This window comes from Lissotriton vulgaris, chromosome 12 (assembly GCF_964263255.1).
Source record: "Lissotriton vulgaris chromosome 12, aLisVul1.2, whole genome shotgun sequence".
Lineage (NCBI taxonomy): Eukaryota > Metazoa > Chordata > Amphibia > Caudata > Salamandridae > Lissotriton > Lissotriton vulgaris.
In genome coordinates, this window is record NC_141700.1 from 132863267 (window position 1) to 132881268 (window position 18002).

Consider the following 18002-nt stretch of genomic DNA (forward strand, 5'->3'; position numbering starts at 1 on the left):
TTTGCAGGTGGAGCCACTTTGAAACGTTAACACACCTGGCTTTACTTTTGAGCTAATCTGCTCAGACTGGTAGAATTTCTGAGTAAGCACATCCACATTTCGTACTGGCAATATACTATAATTCCGATTCTGTGCATCAGAAACTAAAATATTTACCTACAAATAGTACTATTAACACACCTGTTTCACTTGTGCAAATAGCTTTATACTCGGGCCTTAGGACTCTACCCTAAATGAAAACTGTGATGAATTTGCTAAGTTGGCTATTCCCAGGCCTATAAAGGTTTGTTAACATTGCTAAATCCACAATGTTAAAAAATGGATACTAAAGAATAGTGGGTAAAAATCCCACAAAAAGTAGATTTGGTCAGAGAAAAAAAACAATAAGTGCTACTTTTTGGGGAAAATTCTAACCAAGAATTTGTTTGCAAAATTAATCTCTTGCAGAAGCATTTGTGTGCTGTACAATGGATGTATGAATGTTTTTTTGCAAATTGGATGTCGAAATTAGCATTGAATAATCTTTGTACTGTGTGCAGCATTGGAATACGTGCTAGAACCGAATGTGCTGGTACCAGAAAGCAAAGCTCTATTCCACTGTTAGGATATTGGGAGATGATTTTGTGAGAGGCCAACAGGACAGAATCAATAATATATCAGGCAGACATGTAACCAACTCTGCCACAGCCCTGCTGGTCCTTCAGTGGCACATACCTGTCATACAATCTCCTGATTGACCAATCCACTGTTGCTTGTGAAAGTTGGGGCCATTCCTTCTCATCATGGCTGCCTATTCCTAGATGTGTTCTCCAATTACAGTGTATAGTTGAGTGGAGTCCACAAAACATCTGCTGATCGCCTTCTCATTTGCTCTCCTCTTTTTTCCTAGGTTAAACCTTCAAATGCTCAGGTCAGTCGAATAACCGATGTCGAACGTTCCATAAATAGCATTGTACGGTATTTCTATGAACATTCGACGATGCAGGGGAACACGAAGACCGTCACCATAGAAGAGTTCAAGACAATGTTGGAGGCAGATTTCCTGGACTGCATTAAGGTGAAGGCTTATTTTTCCCCAATCTTGTGCTCTCTGTCCTTCCTCCTGTTCACATTGCTAAACCTTGTGTGGCAGCATGCTGTCCATAGAGTAGGGCTCAGGCTCCACTAGGCAAGAGGCTGGAAACTAGAGCAAGCATCCAACCCATAAGCAGTGAGCCATGCAGTGCACTGACACTTTGTGTGTTTCTGAACAACTATGGACCTAGAAGGGATCAGCCCTGACACCAAAAACCAGTCCGCAGTGCGGGGAGGATGAGTGGGTCGGTAAGGAATCTGCGGTTAGATCATATCTCGACCAGATAAGACTTTATCAAAGGTAAGTAACTAGTCCATCTGCTAGAGACATCTAGTCAGATTCCTTATCTTTGACTTGACACCCAAGCTACAACATCCCCAGGGAAGGGACTGCAGATAAGTTTAGACAAGGAAGCCATGCAGGACAGATCGGCCAAAAAGGATGTCCCTTTAGATTTTCCTGTCCAGGCAGTAGTACTTGGTAAACATGTGCAGAGATGCCGGCGTTGCTGCATCACAAACGTCAAAGACTGGAACACTGCATTGCAACACTGTGGTAGCAGCCTTCGCTCTGGTGAAGTAAGCTCTGAAGATTTCAGGAGATTGCTATTTGGCCAGAGCATAGCAAATTGTGATGCAAAGGATGACCCATCATGAGATAGTCCTCTTCTGCACCCCACAACCTTTCTTAATTCCAGCGTACCCCATGAAGAGTTGGCACTCCACCGGGAACTCTTAAGTGCGTTCAAGGTAGAAGGACAACACTCTTTTTGAGTACAGACAGTGGAGTTGCTCCTTTTTAGGTCTCGCACCTGCAACGCATCGCGAAGCGATGTCGAATCGAGACCTTTTGTCGGCGAGTTTGCTTTCATGGAGACAGGAGATGGGCACGCGCAGCATGCCGTAATCGGATCAGGTTGCGCGTGCGTTCACCATCTCCTGTCTCCCGTGAAAGCCTCCAACACACACAGCCACACCCCCATGCTTTCATGCATGCACACACACACACACACACAGACACAGGCATGCACACACACACACGAGCACACACGCAGAGAGACACATGTACGCACACACACAAGCGCACATACACGCACGCACACACACACACACACATACAGAGACACACACCACACACGCCACCACCCCCCCGCCGCCGCCACCCCACCACCCCCCAGTACAACTAAGTCCCACTCACCGCATCGGCTCCACTCCGGACTTCTGCAGCCTCCGCCGGGCTCTCCCTTTGGCATGGGAGCCCCACGTCACCACTGCTCCTCTGGGCCAGCCACTCCACGGAAGTCCCGCTCCACAACAGGCGTGACGTTCCCTAACTTCCGGTACATCTCCTCGCAGCTTGTTTGGTTTGCGGACAGTCGCAGAATCAAAAGCACAGACTTTCAGTGACTGTTTTTTTAAATGTATTTATTTAAATCGATTATTATGACTATGCTTTTGTCCCTGCCTGTTCAGCTTCAGCGCCCATCTTTGCCGCCCCCTCCCCATCACTTTGTTATTGTTTCTGCAAAGCGGAGCAACCGGATTCCAGCAGAGCCGAAACCCCAGTAGGTCGCCGTACACCACGTTAAGGTAGGGGAATTACAAGTCCGTTTCATGCTAGATTTCAGTCTAGTTTCACGTTAAGTTTTCAGTTTGGTATGACTTTTTTGTCGTTCGTAGTGCTACTTAAAATGAGCGTCATTTTTTCATCTGCAGAATCGAAACAGTGACCTACAAGAAACACATCACTGCATCGGGCTCTTAGCTCAGTAAATCACATTAAAACTTCAGAGCTAGTTACCACCACAGAGCACATTTACCAATCCAAGCTCAGGCGCTTTGGTAGCGGCGATGGGACTATGCAATATTATTTTGGTTGGTGTGAAGAGGCCACCTCTTTGGGTCTACAAAAAAAGGACTGCGCATCATGTGTGAGTTGATATGTGGAGTGCAGAAATCATTTAATTAAGCATATGCCCCAGAAAGTAAAAGCCTTGTACGTGCTTCCACTCAGCACACTAAAAGTTAACAAGTTTTTGCAATGCAATAGGTCTTGTAATTACGTGTTTTTGTAGCATTGGATGCATTAGTCCACTGTGGACTTTTAACTCTGTTGATACCTCGCCCTGTTGCCACAGACTCCCAGACAGTATAAGTTAGAACAGCGAATCCACTGATTGAGGGTCTTGAGCCCCTGCCTTGTGCCGTAGTCTGTCAGCAAATTCTCAAGGAGAGTTAATACCCTGCCAATGGGGATGTTAATGTAACCCTGTGAATTGCAAGGAGGCGCAGGGCGGAAGCAGCGTTCTGACCGGGATGCCTGTACACAAACAACACAAATTGAGAGGTACGGCAAAAAAAACATGCAGTGCCAAGAAGTTGATAGGCAGCGCCGCTGCTGCAGCATACCAAAGCTAACACACAGTGAAGTGTACATTTCAAGATAATTTGTTTACACTTTAATTTTTTTTTTAAAAACACAGGAACTTAGTCTTGGTCTGTTTTATAATAGTCAGTAAAAACAATTTCCGGTCCTGTATGTGCTTTTACCTCCCGAACAGCATACTCTCAGTCTCTTTCCGTTTAAACGCCATCTGGACGAAATTGAGATGCTTTTAGTGCCTGACATCTTTTACTTCTCTTGTGTCTAGTTTGGTTATCCGAGTGCACTTTAATGTGTATGTGTGTGCGTGCTTCACCTCCCAAAAAGCATACTTTCAGCCTTTTCCAGCTAAAACTTCTTCGGGACGAAATTGAGGTGTTTCTATTGCATGTTATCTTTTAATTTAACTCTTGTGTCTAATTGGGTTACCCGAGTGCACTTCAATGTATTTGTGAGTGCGCGCATCTGAGCAGTCTGATGAAAGCAGGTTGTCACATTTACAATGCAATAGGTCTTGCATTTGCGAGAGTTTATGCTATTCAATCAATCAATCAATCACGTCATTTGTATAGCGCACTACTCACCCGGGAGGGTCTCAAGGCGCTGGGGGAGGGGAAAGTTACTGCTCGAACAGCCAGGTCTTGAGCTGCTTCCTGAAGGCGAGATGGTCTTGGGTTCCCCGAAGGTGGGTGGGGAGGGAGTTCCACGTCTTGGCTGCCAGGTAGGAGAAGGATCTTCCTCCGGCGGTGGCTCTGCGGATGCGTGGTACGGTGGCGAGTGCGTGGCCGGTCGATCGTAGCTGGCGGGTGGGCGCGTAGAAGGTCATGCGGTAGTTGAGGTACTTGGGGCCCAGGTCGTGGAGAGCCTTGTGTGCGTGGGTGAGGAGTCTGAACGTGATTCTCTTGCTGACGGGGACCCAGTGCAGGTCTCTCAGGTGTCCGGTGATGTGGCTGTGTCGGGGGATGTCGAGGATGAGTCGGGCGGAGGCTTTCTGGATGCGTTGGAGTCTTTTTTGAAGTTTCGCTGTGGTTCCGGCGTAGAGGGTGTTCCCGTAGTCCAGTCGGCTGGTGACGAGTGCCTGGGTGACGGTCTTCCTGGTTTCCGTGGGGATCCATCTGAAGATCTTGCGGAGTATGCGCAGGGTGTTGTAGCACGAGGATAAGACGGCGTTGACTTGTCTGGTCATTGAGAGGGAGGAGTCCAGGATGAAGCCCAGGTTGCGTGCGTGGTCCGTCGGTTTGGGAGCGGTGCCCAGGGCCGGGGGCCACCAGGAGTCGTCCCAGGCGGAGGGTGATGATCCCAGGATGAGGACTTCCGTCTTGTCCGAGTTCAGTTTAAGGCGGCTGTTCCTCATCCAGTCGGCAACGTTTTTCATCCCTTCGTGTAGGTTGGCTCTGGCGGGGGTGGGGTCGCTGGTGAGGGAGAGGATGAGCTGGGTGTCGTCGGCGTAGGAGATGATGTTGAGGTTGTGCTGGCGTGCGATGGCTGCGAGGGGGCTCATGTAGACGTTGAAGAGGGTTGGGCTGAGTGAAGATCCTTGTGGTACGCCGCAGATGACTTCGGTGGCCTCGGATCTGAACGGAGGGAGGCGGACTCTCTGGGTTCTTCTGGTGAGGAACGAGATGATCCATTCCAGCGCTTTTTCTCGAATACCGATGTTGCTGAGGCGCTTCACTAGAGTTTGGTGGCAGACGCTGTCGAATGCCGCAGAGAGGTCCAGGAGGATGAGGGCCGCTGTTTCCCCGTTGTCGATCAGGGTTCTGATGTCGTCAATGGCTGCGATCAGGGCGGTCTCGGTGCTGTGGTTGGCCCGAAACCCGGACTGCGAGGGGTCGAGGGATCCGTTCGTCTCGAGGAAGGCGGCCAGCTGTTTGTTGACGGTCTTCTCGATGACTTTGGCCGGAAAAGGAAGGAGCGAGATGGGACGGTAGTTCTTGAGGTCGGTGGGGTCCGCCGTTGGTTTCTTCAGGAGGGCGGTCAGCTCGGCGTCCTTCCAGCTCTCCGGGAAGGTGGCTGTGTGGAAGGAGGAGTTGATGGTGTTTCGGAGATGGGGTGCGATGGTGGCGTCTGCTTTGTTGAAGACGTGGTGTGGGCACGTGTCGGTTGGTGATCCGGAGTGGATGGAGTTCATCGTACGGGTGGTGTCTTCGGTGCTGATCGGGGTCCAGTTGCAGAGGGTGGTGGTGGCGGGCGTTGGTTCGGTGGTAGGGTGCGTGGTCTGTGCGTCGAAGCTGTTGTGTATGTCGGCGATCTTGCGGTGGAAGAACGAGGCGAGTGAGTTGCAGAGGTCTTGCGAGGGACTGATGTCGTTGTTTCCGGCGCTGGGGTTGGAGAACTCTATGACGATGCTGAAGAGTTCCTTGCTGTCGTGGGTGTTGTTGTTCAGTCGTTCTTTGAGTGCCGTCTTCTTGGTGGCGCGGATCAGCTGATGGTGTTTGCGGATGGCGTGCTTGAGGGCGGTCCTGTTGTCTGTGGTGTGGTCGAGCCGCCAGGCTTTCTCGAGGGTGCGGCAGTTCTTCTTGGATTCCTTGAGTTCGTCGGTGAACCAGGGGGTTTTCTTGCTGCCGTGTCTGCTGGGAGGGTTCTTTAGTGGTGCGAGGTCATCGGCGCAGGCGGTCAGCCACTTGGTGAGGTTGCTGGCTGCTTCGTTGGGGTCCGTTGTGCTGGTGGGAGTGTTCTGGCGAGGGAGGCGGTGAGCTGCTCGGCGGTGATCTTGCTCCAGCATGACAATGCCTTTTATTTATTTGTTTAAAAAACCAACACATTAATAAAAGGCATTGTAATCTACAATGCCAATAGCTCAAACTCTAGTAAATGCGAGACCTATTGCATTGCAAATGCTTGTTTTTATAGAGGTGCGGAGGAGCATGGTAAGTGGGCAAGGTGACCGATTTCTCCACATGTAATGGTGTTTCCACTTTTGGGAATAAAGAGGACTTAGTGAGAAGCACAAACTTATCAGGGCAGATGGTCAGGTAAAGTGGCTTAGATGACAAAGCCTGCAATCCGCTCACCCTCCCAGCAGAAGTGATTGCCACTAAAAATGCTGTTTTGATAGTAAACAAGTGTGCAAGGGATTTAACAGGGCTCACATTAGCAAAGTGGGAATCAAATTAAGATAACACTGAGGCATAATGAAAGGGGAAGGTGGGAACATAAGTACAAGTCCTTTAAGGAATATATTTACAGTCGGAGATTTCAATAATGAGGGTTGGTGTGGGAGCCTCAGAAAGGCAGACTGACTCAAAGGGTACCCTTTAAGTGTGCCCAGTGCAGAACCCTGCTGGGCAAGGATCAAAATGAAAAGCATGACTTGGAAAAAAGGGGAGCAGAAAGAGGATCAATAGACCTTTCTGTACAATATTTTACAAATTTGTTCCACCGGCAAATGTACACGGTCCTGGTGGAGCTCCGCTTGCCCACCAAAATAATATTACATACTTCAGGAGGAAGGTTGAATGCTATTAACTGCCGCCACTCAATATCCACGCAAGAAGACGTAGAGTGGACAGGTGCGGATGGAGGACACTCCCCTGCTGATGTGACTCAAGATCCTCCCGAAGGGGCAGTGGTATTTGCGGAAAGGCGTATACGAGAACCTGAGCTCCACTTGAGACGGAAAGCACTCGGAGAAAGAGCCACCTTGGAGACTCCAGCGCCAAAATAGCTGACATTTTGTATTCTCGTCGGGGGCAAACAGATCTAACCAAGGCTCTGCCTACTGCTGAAAGAGAACTTATGCCACCTTCGGAAGGAGATGCTATTTGTGATCCGCTAGGCATTGATGGCTAAGTTTGTCCGCCCTGGTGTTTAGCTAACCTGCCAGCTGTTGAACCACCAGGTATATGTCCTGCTGTTCCAGCCAAGTCAGATGCAGGGCCTCTTGACAAAGGGTCCACGACCCCACCATGTATGTTGCAGTACCACGTGGCGGTGGTGTTGTCCATAAACACTTGCAATAGCTTCCCTTGATGGAAGGAAGGAAGGCATTCAATGCCAAACGAATTGCTCGGAGCTCCAGTAAGTTGAGGTGGGGTCTTGTTTCCACTGAGTCCCTAGATCTCCACCTTTCCCAGATGGCCGCTCCATCCAGGAATTATTCATCTGTCACTACTATGTGGTCTGGTTGGGGAAGGGAGAGAGGTCTGCCTCTGACCTAATCGTGGTCTGTTAGCCACCACTGTCCTATGCAGTTCTCTCCGATATCTAGACCATGTCGGAGAGATTCCCTTTAATGCTGCGCCCACTGGAACTTCAAGTTCCACTGCCGAGCCCACATAGGTCACCTGGAATGTGTCACTAGCAGGATGCAGGAGGCCATGAGGACCAGCAGCCTCAGAGTCATTCATACGGAAATCCAGGATAAAGGCTTAAAAGTATGTATCATAGTCTGAATATCCTAGCCTCGCCAGTCGGGAGGATAGGCTCAAAACTACACTGTGTCCAGAACAGCTCTGATGAAATGGAAATCTGAGAGGACGTCAGATGTGATTTTGGCACGTTGATTTTGAACTGCAGAGATTGCAGGAGGCTTGACGTAATCTGGAGGTGGGAGACGACAGCCTGGGGCAAGCTCGCCTTCAACAGCCAGTCGTCGAGGTAGGGGAAGACTGGCACCTCTGATCTACATAGAAGAGCTTTGACCACTGCCATTACTTTGGTGAACACCCAAGGGGCGCTAGTAAGGCCAAAGGAGAGCACGGTGAACTGAGAGTGCTTGTGGCCTATTGTAAACCGCAGGTAGCACCGATGGGCAGGTAGGGAATATGAAACTAGGCGTCCTGCAAATCCATCGCTACCATCCAGTCTCCTAGGTCCAGGGCATCTTGACTTTTCCTTTTTGAACCAGGATAGGGCACAAACTCTTTTCCTTTTTGGGTACCATAAAGTAGTGGGAATAACAACCACAGCCTACTTCTGGCGCTAGAACCCTCTCTATGGCTCCAATAGCTAAGAGAGTCATGACTTACTCCTGAAGCAAATTCAGGTGATTCTCTGCCTGCCAGTCATAAGTTGGAGGCTTAGAGGGAGTGATAGTCTCGAAAGGAAAGGAGTAGCTCCTTCGGACTATTTCGAGGACCCTCCTGTCTGAGGTGATATTCTTAAATATAGAAGAGAGAGGCCCCACTACTCCAGGAGGCAGGGTTCCAAGTGCAACTCAATTGTCAAAAGTAAATTCCCTTGGAGAACACCATGTGTTCACTTATTCCCATACCTCAACATCTCAAAGGTCACGCAGTCACATACACCAGTCTTAAAAGAGACCAAAACGACAATTCTTAATAATCAAATTTTAATACTAGTCATATCAAATAATTCATGCAAATTTATAAAAATACATCAAATAAAATCAGTTAAAAACTAGTAATAAATGATTTGACAAACTTTCAGACATGCATCATAATAAGAGAGACAAGACATTGGTCATAAAAAATTGTTAATTTGAAAGAATCAATTAAAGTGCTGTGTCTAAGAATTTTTTTCAACATGCAGCACTTTGTTCCTCAAATCTAACAGAGGTAGGCGTTGATGCGCTTCGATGGGAAAAATAGGATACAACCACCTTCTTCAGGACAACTAAAGATCAGCACCGAAGACACCATCCGCACGATGAACTCCATCCACTCCGGATCACCGACCGACCCCTGCCCTCACCACGTCTTCAACAAGGCCGACGCCGTCATCGCACCCCACCTGCGAGACATCATCAACACATCCTTCGACACCACCATCTTCCCCGAGAGCTGGAAACACGCCGAACTCAGCGCTCTACTCAAGAAACCAACAGCGGACCCCACCGATTTCAAGAATTACCGCCCCATCTCGCTCCTCCCGTTTCCAGCCAAAGTCATCGAGAAGACCGTCAACAAGCAGATGGCCGCCTTCCTCGAGACGAACGGATCCCTCGACCCCTCACAGTCCGGCTTCCGAGCCAACCACAGCACCGAGACCGCCCTCATCGCCGCCACCGATGACATCCGAGCCCTGATGGACAACGGAGAAACAGCGGCCCTCATCCTCCTAGACCTCTCCGCGGCATTCGACACGGTCTGCCACCGCACCCTAGTACGGCGCCTCAGCAACGTCGGAATCCAGGACAAGGCGCTGGAATGGATCATCTCCTTCCTCGACGGGAGAACACAGAGAGTCCACCTACCACCGTACAAGTCAGAGGCCACCGAAGTCATCTGCGGCGTCCCCCAAGGATCATCTCTGAGCCCCACCCTCTTCAACGTCTACATGAGCCCCCTCGCGGCCATCGTACGCAAACACAACCTCAGCATAATCTCCTACGCCGACGACACCCAGCTGATCCTCTCCCTGACCAACGACCCCGCCGCCGCCAGAGCCAACCTGCACGAAGGGATGAAAGAGGTAGCCGAGTGGATGACGACCAGCCGCCTGAAACTGAACTCGGACAAGACGGAGGTCCTCATCCTGGGCTCCTCTCCCTCCGCCTGGGACGACTCCTGGTGGCCTCCCGCCCTGGGCACCGCACCCAAAACGACAGACCATGCACGCAACCTGGGCTTCATCCTGGACTCCTCCCTCTCCATGACCAGGCAAGTCAACAACGTCTCCTCGGCATGCTTCAACATCCTACGCATGCTACGGAAGATCTTCTGGTGGATCCCCACCGAGACCAGGAAGACCGTCACCCAGGCCCTCGTCACCAGCCGACTGGACTACGGCAACGCCCTCTACGCCGGTACCACCGCCAAGCTCCAGAAGAGACTCCAGCGGATCCAGAACGCCTCAGCCAGACTCATCCTCGACATCCCACGAACCAGCCACATCTCCGGACATCTGAGAGACCTTCACTGGCTCCCCGTCAACAAAAGAATCACCTTCCGCCTCCTCACCCACGCACACAAAGCCCTACACGATCAAGGCCCGAGCTACCTCAACAGCCGAGTCAACTTCTACGCTCCCAAACGCCACCTCCGATCAGCCAACCACGCCCTCGCCGCCGTCCCCCGCATCCGAAGAGCGACTACAGGAGGAAGTTCCTTCTCCTACCTGGCCGCCAAGACCTGGAACTCCCTCCCGACCGACCTGCGCCTGACCCAAGACCACCTCTCCTTCAGGAAGAAGCTGAAGACCTGGCTGTTCGAGCAGTAGCGGCTCCCCCCCCCCAGCGCCTTGAGACCCTACGGGTATGTAGCGCGCTTTATAAGTGTCACTGATTGATAGTCCCACCTAATTAATTACAGAATATTGTTCTGCATAATACTTTTCCTGCATAAAAAACATAAAACAAATATCAGAGAAGACCACATGTAATTTAAAACATAATACAAAAAGAGAATATAGTACATCTAAAAAGAGAATATAGCAAATGACCATCTTATTTACATTTTTCAATTTTCCAAACCAAACAGTATGTATTATTCCCAATATCTACAAGATCAGAACCTTAATTCTGTAGTTCTTTTATATATAGACTTAGAATAATTGTCCAAAAAGTCCCATCAAGACTGGAGTACAAGAACCACCAACAAGCAACCCACCGCTACACTCATACTCATCCATTCTGTGATCTCATACTATCTACTCACCTAATATGTTTTAAGGTGAGGCAAATGCGGATCTGTAAATGCAGTTCTTTAAAATATAGAAGCAGGTTTCAGTCCTGAACAACGGTGAGGAAAAAGAATGTGTATAAAAATAGCCCCAGGTAAAACGTATCACAGCTAATATCCAAAAGATCTAGTGGGTAACAACCCTAAGTTTGCCCCACTGTGCATACCTCATTAGATACAACTCCGACTTCAATTTATGTCCAAATCAAGTAGCAATATGTAAAAACATAAATTGGATATTCTTTGCTGTTCAGTCAGAGCGCTGAAAAAGAAAGTTCTATATAAGAAAAGAACTAAATGGGCTAATATAAACACTTAAACTGACAATTAACAATCAAGGTGATATTCTGCCAGTGGTGAAGGTGATGGCTGATCCTGCTACCAACAGGCTGCTTATGATCTTTGGATCATAAGCTTGGAGGCTGAGGTTGTGGGGTGTGCAGGAATCTGGGGGTTTGGGGGATGTGTGGTTGGACTGCACAGATGCTGTTGCACTTGCGTGTTCTTGTGGCTGGGGTATTGCTGGCGGGGCTGAAAGCCCCTTCCGTAGCCACGAAAGGAGTGAAAGGTAGACGGGGATGTGTGGCCACTAAGAGGCCCAAGGACTTGGCCATAGTCCGTGAATCCTTAAAGAGCTCCAGTGCCATGTCTGCCTCTTCTCCGAAGATACTGGTACCATCAGAGGGCATGTCTACGAAAGAAGCCTGGACATCCCCTAAAAAGCCAGATGTCCTTAACCAGATGTGGCTTTGAACAGCCACCATCGATACAATTGCTCTCCCCAGAGAGTCGGTCGTGTCAAGACAAAAATGAATGGCGAACGTTGCCGAATCTCTTTCATCTGATACTGCTTTGGAGAGGATGGCCCGACCCTCCTCTGGGACCCATGGCAGCACTAGCGCAATCGGTTTCCACAAAGTGTGGTAATAACGTCCTAATAAGTATGAGTTGTTCAACAACTGCAATGCAAGCCTGGAAGAAGAAAACATTTTCTTGCCCCAACTATCCAGCCTCTTGGGTGCCCTATCCGGGGGTGCAGAAGGGAATGTGACTTGGGAGGTAGAGGCTTGGTCCACCAAGCTCATCCGGGTAGGGTGGTTGGTGAGTAAATTTGGCTCACCCGGTGGAGGGCGATTTACTTTTGGCATTTGTCCTATTCACTGGAGCACCTGAGCTGGGCTTAGACCAGGTGCTCAGTAGGACATTGGTTAAGGCCTTGTTGAAAGGCAGCTGGGATTCTGAGGAGGAGACACCAGGCTGCAGAACTCTGTCAAGATATTCGTCTTGACTCCAACGGAAGGGAGCTAAAGGCCTAAGACCTCTGCTGCCCTTTGCAGTCCATTTCCTGACAAGGCTGGTCTTGTAAAGAGTACAGCGATTCCTCCCAATCTTCCTCCATTCCTAGCCCTTCAGAATAGGGCTGAGGAAATGACCAAGAACCTAAGAGTTGTGTCCTAGGAGTTCTGTCCGAAGCCGATCTGGTTATGGGTCGTCAGGGATGAGAATGGGGCTGACGCCGCTGGTGGGCGCCGGGATTCTCAGCACTGGGACTGGCGCCAGGGAAGATCGCAGTGGTACAACCGGCATCAGTCCGGATCCATCACTGGATTCATGGGGGGTCATCGGCACCAGGCTGGAGCTGCTAATGCTAAACCCGATGAGGTCCCTTGGGAGCCTCCGGGTCCCGAAGGCATGCCAGTAGGGTGGAGCTGCCAATGCTGAACCCGATGAGGTCCCTTGGGAGCCTCCGGGTCCCGAAGGCATGCCAGTAGGGTCAGGCCATCCAAATATGAGGCACATGGCATCATAAAATTTCTTAAGCTGGCCGGGGGCCGCTTCGGTGCCTGGGAAGGCTAGAAAGCGCAGAGTCGACCCAAGGGCAGGAATGCACCATGACTCCTCTGTCGCCTCTGTTGACGGATGGGCAGAAGTCGAAGCGAGCTGTTTTTTTGTGCTTTTTACTTGACCGACTCAACAACTTCGAGTGGGAAGATAAACACATAGGACTTCCCGAGCAGTACCCGAACCTTCCTCCCGACCAGGACCGTAAACAAGACCTCCGGGGAGAACAACGCAGTACCGAGCACCGGGCTGCAAGCAAGGTGGTGCCTATATAGGTGATGCGGATGTCACAACACCTCTGACGACGCCATCACATGGAGCCGACCAATACCACCTACCGGCACGCAGGGGTATTGCCTATATTTGGGGAAATGAGCGAATGTCAAAATTTCAGTCAGGTGCAATAGCAGGCAGTTAACCCAGTATCCTTTGAGTATGTGCGGGCTGATTTGCCTGTGTCTTGGTATCTATAAAAAAAAAACATGTATAGAAAAAACTGAAGTATTATGGTAATTTGAAGAGCAGGCCATCTGAATCCTTTAAACCTTCATTTGAAGGTTTGAACTTATGCTGTAGCTCCTTTCAGCACTCTTAGACTGCACCTGTATTCTATGCTGCCAGAAGTTTCTTGTACCTACTGGTGAGAACTGATTAAGTGGCCCATCTCACTACATGCAAGAATTTGTTCCATTAAAGTGAAGCGTCTGAGAAAGGTCTGAAGCGGCACATGAGCCTTAGTTTAGGACAGAGAAAGGCTTACATTCTAGTAAATGGGTACAAATGTAATAGATTGTGCTCTGCATTCTCTGCCAGTATCCCGGTTTTTAGGTCTCGCCTGTCGATGCGCATGCGCATCGAGCAAGCGAGAGTATTGCGACTTATCCACTCTTTATCTACACTGCAAGGAATCGTGGCGATTCCTTGCAGTGCCCGTGACTTTTAAGGTCAATGCGCATGCGCATTGAGCTTATGCGCATGCGCATTGACCTTAAAAGCGCGTGCGCGTGCACGTCCGTCTTTGTTTACCCGCTCCGCCCCCTCCCGCCGTGTCGCATTTCTCCTCCCCCTCCCCTCTCTTCCTTCCGCTGTGGTCGCATCCCCTGTGCTCTTCCGAGTGGTAGTCCAGTGGAACACAGGCCGGCCACCCCGTCTTCCACCATCTATGTCTGTTGTGGGCTCATCAATGTGCCTGCGCCATGTCCGCCAGGAGGCGTCCAATTATGTGCTACTACTTCTCCTGCACACCATCTTGTGGTGGCTCTAGGGTCCCAAGCCTCGCCCCCTTCGCCCTCTGTTTTTCCCTCCTGATTGTGCTCGTCCAACCCTTCCACCTTCTTTTGGCCCCTCAGTGTCTCACTGAACAGGACAGTCTTACCCTGTCTCGTGCTCACCCGGTTCTGTCCTCCGAGATTGTACTGGTCAGCTTCTGCTGTGGGGGAGGGAGGCGCTTATAGCTCCCAGGGCCGGCCTGTCTCAGTGAGGGCAGCGGCTCCTTACTCCATTCACCCCGTGGTGTCTGCTTTAGATGTCCAAGGGTAAGGCTGCAGAGGGAGAACGCCCCAGTCCTGTCACAACCTTGCTGTTTCCGTCTACGGGACCGCTACACTCCTCACTGGTTCAGGCCTCACGCCATTTGTACATACTTCCCCGTTCGCTGGGTCAGATCGCCTTTTCCTTTTTTTCCTCTGCTCGTTGCTGGTTGTATCTGCCAGCGTCCCTCCCTTCACTGCCAGCCTGTTTGGGCCTCCGCACGCACTGTCCGGGCTTTGATCCGCGGGTTCTTGGTGGTTTCTGCGGCTGCCTGCAGTGTCTCTACTTTTTCAGGAATCCAGGGGGTCTGACTCGGGTTTCTGGGCCCCCGCGGTTCACTTCCACACTGTCACAGGGTCAGGCCCCCGCACGTCTCTCTGTCTTTCCAGTATTCGAGAAGCTCTGCTCCAGGCCCGTTTCTCTGCAAGAGCCTCGATTGTCTCTTCCGCTGCTTTCACCATGCAGACCCCCCTCTGTGATCGCCTACATCATCCTGCTGTTCACCTTTCAGGCCGTAACCGCATTTGCGGAGCCTCCGATCTCGGCCTTTCGGTAGCTTCCTCTCAGGCAGCTGCACCCTGCTGTCCTGCCACTGTCCGGCCACACTCACTGTCCTAGGGCATGATGGCAAATAGCTATGGGTATTTTCGATGTTTAACAAGGAGGTGTGTCTGGAGTAAATAACTTCATATTTTTGGATGACGGAATCTGCATTTTACATATATGTTTCCCAAGCATATTTAAGTGTCAGAATCCGTGGCATCCCAATTTAGAGGTAGCGACCTTTGGATGTTGGTTAAGAACTGCATGTATCCAGCTATCTGGCCTTGAATTTAGGATGAGAGCACATTTACATTTTTCCAAGGACAATGAACCACATCTTTGCTAGCAAATCATATGCTTTGGTGCTATACGCCCAGTTGTTAGTAGCAGGATGAAAATGGCAGGGCTTACGTCAAAGATAAAAAAACACAAGAAGGTAGTGGTGGTAATAAATGTTGCACCTCACACTCACAGGCCTGCCTGCCTGCACCTACCCCTTCATGTGCGCGCGCACACCAGACGCAAACCCTCTGCCCTTTTCTCCTTACCTGCCCCTACCGGCATGCACATGCTGCTTGTTTCATTTGACACTTACTGCTCTTAAAAACACATACATGCACGTCTCCTTTCGGCCCTGTGCTGTCTACATGCTCCCTCAGACTCCTACAAGCCTCCTGTCCTGTTCGGGAGCACTCACACATACAGCTCCTCCCCCCTCCTCCTTCTACTCTCCTCCCCTGCCTGCCTGCCGTGTCGCACCTCTCCCCTCTCCGCCCCCTCCCCTGCCCGCCACCTCCCCTGCCCGCCGTGTTACGGTGAAAGGCTTGTTGAAGTAATTACTTTTTTGGGAGGAGTAAGGGCTAGTCACTTGCCAAGCACTACTCCGATATATTGGTAAACAAAGCAGTTACTCCAGTATTGGAAATTTCATAGATTCACATGCTTGAACCATTTCCCGTCGTCGAGATGGGAGACTCCCACGTCGACTAGGGAATTGATTCAAGCATTTCGAATCTATGAAAGATTCCAATACTGGAGAAATACAGTTAGAGGTAAGTAACTTATTTCCTTGCTGTTTCCTGGTTTGAAGTTTTACAATTCTCACAGACTAGCATCAACATTGGAATTGTTAATGTTAAGTGGCTGTAAATAAATAATTGACAATTTAATCAAATTGACCATAAATTATTATAAAATGTTTTCAGTAAACCTACTGAATCAATGAATAGGCTAACATTTCTTTCATTTGTGGTGCCCTTCTGGTCTCTCCCTTTCCTCTTCCACCACCATTAACTTGAGGTTTTACTCATCCCTCAGTCCGTTACCCTACTATTTACTTTCTCTGCCTTTTGTTAATGTTTTCCAATTTCCTATCACCTGCTCTTTCTGTTTATATACAGGAGTATTCAGATCCTAGCCAGGTGCTGAAGGACCTTGACTCTGAGAGCCAGGAAATTGAATTCTCTGAATACTGGAAGATAATCAAAAGGTTTGCCAATGATCTAAATAAAGAAGTAAAGAAAAAGCATTGATGGAACCAGGCTACAGCACAAGATCTGGAGGAAGGCAGACAAGCGAGTGGAAAAGATGCTGACAGAGCTTTTGTAGACAAGGGACATTAAGGAGGAAAGACTGATGGACTAGTCCTCCGTGGGCCCATGAGGTTTCAAGGATGAGCTGTTCCTGGGGGCAGGAGTATAGTCCGTGACTTTCCCTCATTTTGTGACCCCTCTAAAAGTTCTTGCTTTTAAGAAAATCTCTATATTCCAATACAGTAAAGTATGGTTCTCAGGAAGGACCATCTAAAAAATAATATGGAGGATTTGCTTTTTACGAATATGGTAACCGTCAATAAAGCGGTTTCTTAAATTGTATATGCGTTTTTCATTTTTTCCATATTTTTCTTTTAGACCTACCATCCTTGCTTATCATTGTCAGAACAATAATTTACTGGCCCAATGTTTCTAGAAAGTGAACAAAGTATGCTTGGGAAGGCATTCTAGGTCCCTGAGGTCTTCCCAGCATAAAACCTAGATAATTCTAAGAACCTTGTTCTGAAGGGCTTGGTATAAACGGGGACAAAACCACCCTGGGTAAGTTCCTTTACCACATGGTTGTGGGATTTGCCCAGACAGTGTTTGTGCCAGATTCAGATTGAGCTGTGAAGGGAAATAATGCCTGGTACCAATTTCTCCGACCTGTAAAGTTGCAAAGCATTCCGCTTTGTACACTCTTTTGGTGGAGCCTAAGCCACCAGGTAATTACTGGAGGGATTTGTGTGGCCAAAACCCTTGGTCAGAGCTCCATTTGCACCTGATTGCTGATTTTACAATATACAAATATCATTTGCCCCCAAATGCTGATTTATCGTGATATTCAGAAGTAGGCTATTGAATGTACAGTCCAAAGAACATTAAACAGTAGACAGACCCCTTGAAGACCAACGAGTGGTATGGGCCAATGATGGCTGGTACAGAACTCCTGTTTAGGCCTGGGTGGAGTGAAACTCAGTGAAGTGACAAAAGAAATACAGTAACTACCTCGCCAAGCACGTTTTTAATATTACCAGCCGGAGGCTTGATTAAAAAAGTTTTTTAACCCCACCAGCCAGGTAATTTTTAACATCACTTTCACCACTCCACCACTCACGTTCTTTACCCCACTCACCACCACACATAGTTTACACCATAAAAGTGATCCCGCTCAAACGTTTGGTCGCAGCACGCCGCATTCCGTAGAGGGATGCAAAGACCCCAATGATGGTAGAATGACACCAAGGGTCCTTTTGGTGTGTGAGGGGTATTAAAACAACACTGTGTGCTCCCAACGATAGTAGGGACCACACTCCTTATCCCCAGTGGATTCTATTTTGTTTATCTACTTCTGTTCCAATGTTCATCTTTCTGTTTCTCTCTTTTAACTTAGAACATTCTAGCCTAACCACCCGTGGGTGTAATGTTTTAATAGTTTTAAAGCACTACTGGCTCAGGTAATAGCAGTTGTCATAGGGCATCTCCCTTGTCTAGGCCGTTGGCTACGGCTCAAGC

The 18002-nt window shown here is 49.3% G+C and overlaps 2 protein-coding genes across 2 annotated transcripts in view; both read left to right on the forward strand.

Annotated features, from left to right (window-relative positions):
- Positions 1-16829, forward strand: part of LOC147673642 (uncharacterized) — a 91995-nt gene extending 75166 nt beyond the window's left edge. The window contains exons 4-5 of the mRNA XM_086947579.1: positions 890-1057; positions 16356-16829. Of these exons, the coding sequence (XP_086803705.1) occupies positions 890-1057; positions 16356-16487 (300 nt within the window). The 3' untranslated portion in view covers positions 16488-16829. The remainder of the gene's footprint in view (positions 1-889; positions 1058-16355) is intronic.
- Positions 942-18002, forward strand: part of LOC147673643 (protein S100-A16-like) — a 126582-nt gene continuing 109521 nt past the window's right edge. Inside the window, exon 1 of the mRNA XM_086947581.1 lies at positions 942-1057. The gene's annotated coding sequence lies outside the window, so the exon portion shown is untranslated. The remainder of the gene's footprint in view (positions 1058-18002) is intronic.